This window comes from Ursus americanus, chromosome 5 (assembly GCF_024610735.1).
Source record: "Ursus americanus isolate L20-20 chromosome 5, mUrsAme1.1.p, whole genome shotgun sequence".
Classification (NCBI taxonomy): Eukaryota; Metazoa; Chordata; class Mammalia; order Carnivora; family Ursidae; genus Ursus; species Ursus americanus.
The window spans coordinates 82,550,927-82,557,456 of NC_142131.1; the positions used below are offsets into that span (position 1 = coordinate 82,550,927).

General features: G+C 35.7%; 1 protein-coding gene across 1 annotated transcript; it reads right to left on the reverse strand.

Moving 5' to 3' along the window:
• Positions 1-5,111: 5,111 nt before the first annotated feature.
• LOC123780152 (olfactory receptor 6M1-like) lies at positions 5,112-6,047 on the reverse strand. Its single transcript, XM_045778939.2, has one exon. It carries the CDS (start codon positions 6,045-6,047, stop codon positions 5,112-5,114), a length of 936 nt encoding a protein of 311 aa, XP_045634895.2.
• Positions 6,048-6,530: the final 483 nt, after the last annotated feature.

Consider the following 6,530-nt stretch of genomic DNA (forward strand, 5'->3'; position numbering starts at 1 on the left):
ACATTGAGTGATTAGATAGAAATGTCAAATGAGCCATGCGCAAACAGAACAAGGGGAATAAGTACATTAACTTTACTTCTTTCATCTCATTTCTCCTGCTATTGCCTGTCACTTGTCAAACCCAATAGGAAGACAAAAAGGGAAGTAGTCTGTGTGATGTAATCTAAAGCAGCCCTCCACTAAGGAATAGAATGAGACATAGGAGAACATGCCTGGGAAGGAGGGATGAACAAAGAGAACAATCATCACAGACATAAGAAGAATAATAGTTAACTGGAAAAGAAAAAAAAAGTGCCCACTTTTGTTAATCATGACGACAGAATTTCCAATGTTCAGTCCTGAAATTTAATTAACTAGCATGAGAAGACAACACTAAGGCTACATAATTCCTCTTAACAAGAAGAAAATAATAATGGAATAAATATGTTTTTATACCTGACAATGTGTATTATGCTATTTTTTTCTATAAACAGATTGAGAGTAAGAAGCACTATGCCTCATATTGTTCTAAAGCTGTAAACCTTTCTTCCAACACCATTACCCTAGTTCAGCTTATATACCTATTATCAGTTATGCTAACAACAGTTAGCTTTTCTTTCATTTTCCAAATTGCTCCATGTAGGAAAAAGTCTATGCATTTATCTTATTATGAGCTTACTTCCTTATATTAGTTAAATGATTCTAAAAGAAATAATTCTAAAAATGAATGTTCTTAAAACCACTAAACTGTACACATAAGAATGGTTAATATGGTAAATATTATGCTATATGTAATTTAACACAATAAAAATGATGATACAATATCTCTACTCTACATACAAGTATCTTATGCAGGAGGGTCAACTCACCCTAGCCAGGCAGGTCAGATCCCTTCCCTGACTTTGCAAGCTAGAAATTAGGTTCAGTACCTGATGAAATGGGTTAATGTGAAGTCCCCTTGTGGATTTAAAAAAATCGTTATGTCAGAAGAAAAAGAGTCAACAAACAGAAAGAAGAAGATGTAAGAGATTGGAGTGAAAGGCCTCACAGTTTTTAATTGATGGTAAATATGAGGACTGCATTTGTTGTTTGGTGAAACTTTCAAGGGATTCTCTATACCAGCAAAATCCCACCCAAGACTTACATAGAATTGGGTTTTTGTAACTTGCAGCCAAGCTAATCCAGAATTCAGATTTAAAAATCCATGTACAGTGACTATGAGAAACAAACTGAGGGCCTCAGAGGGGAGGGGGGTGGGGGAATGGGATAGGCTGGTGATGGGTAGTAAGGAGGGCACGTATTGCATGGTGCACTGGGTGTTATACGCAACTAATGAATCATCGAGCCTTACATCGGAAACCGGGGATGTACTGTATGGTGACTAACATAATAAAATAAAAAATCATTATTATAAATAAAAATCCATGTACAGAACTAGGAATATAATGATATACTATTATATCATTATGGCATAGTATAAAACTTAAGGTATACTATAAGACAGTGAGGATATATTTTATTCCAGACTGGGCAGTTGGAAGCATGTAATGTAGGTATCTGGCACTTGGTTAAGTGATATTATATATATATATATATATATATATATATATATATATATATATATATATATATATATAATTTTTTTTCTTGTTGCTCATACATTTTTTGTGAGCATGAAGATTTTAAGAAATTTCGTAGGAAATTTTTTAGTGTATCACAGGGTTTTAAATAAATACTGTGCCCTTTGGTCAGAGAGAGGAACAAGAAATGTTTCACTTATTTAAAGTGGTATCACACCTAATAGAAAAAAGATGGATGTCTAAGATGCAGTGTATCAATAAAGGCTTTTCTACTTAACGCTAGGCTTAGATCATTACTCATAGCCAACACCTAAATTACTAGTGGACCTTTACAGATGATGTGCAATTGTGAAATGCTGAAAGTTATAAACAAATCTAGGAGAATTGTATTTGCTTCTTTCCCATACTTATTACTGTGCATACCCTAAATGTCTAAATCAATAAATCCCCATTATAATGCATGTATCAACCCTCTGACATAAGAACAAAGAAACCTCTTTCCAACAGAGAACATCCTTACCTCTCTATGCCACCTTTTTACCAGAGGTCAAGCCCTAGTACCAGAAGCTGAAACTTAGGTATTATGTACAATCTTGGGTCCGGTGATAGGAAACAAAATTTCAGGATCCAGATACAAAGAGAATAATAATTCAACAATCTATCTCATGTTGTACATTAGCAAACTAGATTGTCAATCCCCATCACATATCATCAAACAGAGCATGAACTAGGATTCTAGCTAACTTTGTTTTTTTTTTTTTTTTTTTTTTGAGTACAGGATCTGAATAGACATTTTTTAAATGTTTTTTTATTACATTATGTTAGTTACCATACAGTACATCCCTGGTTTCTGATGCAAGGTTCGATGATTCATTAGTTGCGTATAACACCCAGTGCACCATGCAGTATGTGCCCTCCTTACTACCCATCACCAGTCTATCCCATTCCCCCACCCCCCTCCCCTCTGAAGCCCTCAGGTTGTTTTGATGAAAGATAGGAGCAAGGAACATTATTCCTGGGTAAGGGGCCAAATTTTTAGGTGCTAATGCCCATGTCCAGTTGAAACCCCAACAGGAAATTATCTTTTTAAGCTATAACAAACCAATATATTTGCTGTATTCTAAAAAATATTGACTAAAGGCAGAACAAGAGAGGAAATTTCCAAGGAAGTTAAAATTGGAGACATGAAGATTGACTAAATAAATACTTTTCCTTCAGGAAACTAGTCATCAAATGGCTATGAGAATTTCTCTTTGATGTTTGATCCTATTTTTCTTGTACCACAGGTAATGGTGCACACTGTGGAAGAGTTAACACACTATGGTGTTTCATTTTCCATTAACTAAATAGGATGAAGTATTTCCTCCTCAATATATATTATGAGTTTTGTCAATCTTTACATCAGACATCTGAATTAAGGTTGTGGATGGGAAGGATATATCAATGTTTCTGCACTAAGCAAGGTCATCATCCAGTGGTCCTCATTTGGAGTGAAATGGTTTTGTATTACCTCACTGAGAGTTGACAACAAGACCAGAAACTTATGAGAAAGTCCTGCTTTGCAACTGTCCTTTACTAGAATAATAACATATGACACTTCATTAAAAAAACAGTAGCTATAATTTATTGTTTTCCAAATGCCTTCATGTAAACTAAGTAACAATATAACTCTGTGACAATCTAAACATAGATTGCTATGGTATTTTCAAAAGAATTCCAAATTTGGCAATACATTAAATGTTTGCCAAATCTATTGTGCAAGCATTAGACAAAATAAATGGTTGTTTATGTAATAATATCATTATACAAATCAGCATAAAATTTAACTGTATGTAAGGAAAGATAGAAAAAGGCAACTGAGAGGTATTTTTTAGTGTTCTATTTTATGTGGCGTGAGTAAAACTCTTTTCCTTCTGGAACTCAATTCCTCTGAAAAAGATACTTGTGAGATGAAAATACTGACCACATGTGATGGATCCTGCAAAGGTCACATGGCTAAAGCCATGCAGTCAATTTGTATCCCTGGGATATTTCAAATTTGAAGGAAGTCAACCTCTCTTCATTGATCAATGCTAATATAAAATTCAGAAACTGAATCTAATCCTGTTGCCTACATGTGAAATAATTAGGCTACCAGGATTCTGAAGAAGTTTTTTGTTTTTGTTTTTTTGTTTGTGTTTGTTTTTGTGTTTGTTTGTTTTTTTATGAAAAGGAAAAAGAAAGGGCTGAAAAATGGCAAAAAATTCCAGGCACCAGTTGTTTTTCTTTTGGATCCCTATCTCCTTCTGATGTTAAGTATTTTGTAAGAAAGAAAATGTTTTGCCTGACATAAATATTATTTTGGGGGAAAGATAAAGATAAACAAATTACTAAAGTACAATCAAATTTAAAAGGAACAAGAGATTGATGAGGTGTATTTAATTTATCTCTTACATCTCTGAGATAGTGAATTTCTTTTTTTTTAATTTTTTTTTTATATTTTTGAGAGAGAGAGAGAGAGAGAGAGAGCATTTTGGGGGAAGGGTCAGAGGGAGAAGCAGACTCCCTGCTGAGCAGGGAGCCTGATGCAGAACTCAGTCTCGGGACTCCAGGATCATGACCTGAGTTGAAGACAGTCACTTAACCAACCGAGCCACCCAGGCGCCCTGAGATAGTGAATTTTTAAGGATAAATATATGTCAGTTTCATTGCGGAGGGAGCTCCTCTGCATGGAAGAAAATAAGGTCTTCACATAGAAGAAAAATGTTTGAACTGACATAAACATGCAAACAATAAAAGGTAAATGTATAGAAAAGAGGATAATAAACATAAAGAAAAATAAATAAAAATGTGTGAAATATTGGTTAATACTAGGTAATCGTTGACATTTAAAAACCTCAGAATTTAGCGGTACCTAGGTGGCTCAGACAGTTGAGCCTATGACTCTGAGTTTCAGCCCAGATCATGATCTCAGGGTTGTGAGATCAAGCCCTGAGATTGAGGCTTGGGTCAGACCCCATGCTCATATGGAGTTTGCCTGAATTTCTCTCCCTCCCTCTGCCACTACCCTTACTCATATATTATCTCTCTCTCTCTCTTTCTCTCTCTCTCAAATAAATAAATACAATCATTTTTAAAACCTCAGAATTAACTCCTTAATTATTTATAACCTTGTGAGTGCAAGTGTGTCTTGAATACAAGAACACAGACCTGAAAAGTCTTCTGAAATTGGAGAATATGAAATTAATCAAGTAATATGCACACATATAGGACTTCGTTACAACACTATTACTTTAATTACACCAAATTTTAACCAAAAGTACTGCCACCACCATATGGACTACTATATATAGTACATTAAGTGTCACTACTCTCAATACCGAAATACTTTTTTTTTATTTATTCCATCATCTTGAAATACAAGATGTATATAAACCCAGTTTAACTATGTTATTATGATTATAAATGACAAACAAACATAAATATATCTTTTCTCCACTTATAGAATAAATTTCAGAACTCATTCTTGGCAAAACAAAAACCACTCAAGTTTGGGATGATTCGAAGATACTATTACTTAGACCTCATCTGCTTGAGAAAGTTCTGGCCCTTGGCCAAGCTGTCCTTCAGTGCATCTTTCATGGTTTCATTTCGTAGACTGAAGATGAAGGGGTTCAGGAGTGGTGTGATGACAGTAGAGAGGATAAAGAGGATCTTGTTAAGATGCAAGCTGCTCTTCTGGGAGGGCCGGACATAGACAAAAATGGAGATCCCATAGCCCATGGAGACCACAGTGAAGTGAGAGGCACAGGTGGCAAAGGCTTTGCGTTGACCTTGTCCTGAGGGTATCTTCAGAATGGTGGAGATGATGTAAACATAGGAGACCACAGTGAGGGAGAGGGAGCTGAGGAACAGGACAAGAGAGCTGAGGAAGTCCAAGAATTCAATGACACGGATGTCAGCACAGGCCAAGTGGAGGAGAGGGGCACTGTCACAGAAAAAGTGATCGATCACATTGGGACCACAATATGGCAGCCCAGCCTTCAGGACAGTGGATGGGAGAATTAGAAGAAAGCCACCCACCCATGAGAGGATAACAAGACGCACACAGAGTGAGCTGGTCATAATCACAGGGTACTGAAGGGGACTGCAAATGGCCACATAGCGATCATAGGACATGACTGCAAAAATGATGAACTCAGTACATCCAGAGAGGAAGTAGAAATAGGACTGGGTGAAGCATCCACCAAATGAAATGGTCTTTCTCTCTGACAGGAAGCCTGCCAGCATCTTCGGAACAGCACAGGTGGTAGTTAATACTTCACTGAAAGAGAGATTGCTGAGGAAGAAATACATGGGTGAATGTAGCCTGTAATCCAGGAGGATCAGGGTAATGATGAGGGTGTTTCCAAGGACTGTCACCAAATAGGCCAATAAAAAAACCAAGAACAGGAGGTCCCCAAGGGCTCTGGTGGTTGGTATCCCTGTAAGAGTGATCTCTGTCACCATGGTCCAGTTCTCCCTCTGCATGCTGGGTGGAAAATCTTAATTTTGTCAAGGAAGCAAAGGAAGCAGCATGTATTAACACCTAAGACTACTGTTCTAAGATATATTAAGATGGGCACCATTTTATTTCTAGCAAAAATAAGCAACATTATTGATAAATGTGGTTGGCTTTCACTTTTATTATAATGTCCATGTAAGTGTCATCCACATGAAAATTGATACTTTTAATAATGAGTATGATTAAAAATCATCTTCTCTAACACAGGTTTTTAAACCCCTACATCTCTATTTCATTACTGAAAAGATAAAAAGGCAGTGATTATAATTTTTATATTCTATCTGTATATCTATCATTTATATTTTTGTAAAAAATATTTTAATTACTAACTAATATATCTTCTTAATTATTAAGTGTATCAAATTGGAAATAAGTTAAAATTTCAATTTTGTAACTGATTTTTGCTTTCAGAAAACATTACTTGCTCT

What these genes read in the sequence shown, in the direction of transcription:
- LOC123780152 (XM_045778939.2), bottom strand. Translation starts at nt 6,047, where the DNA reads ATGGTGACAGAGATCACTCTTACAGGGATACCAACCACCAGAGCCCTT.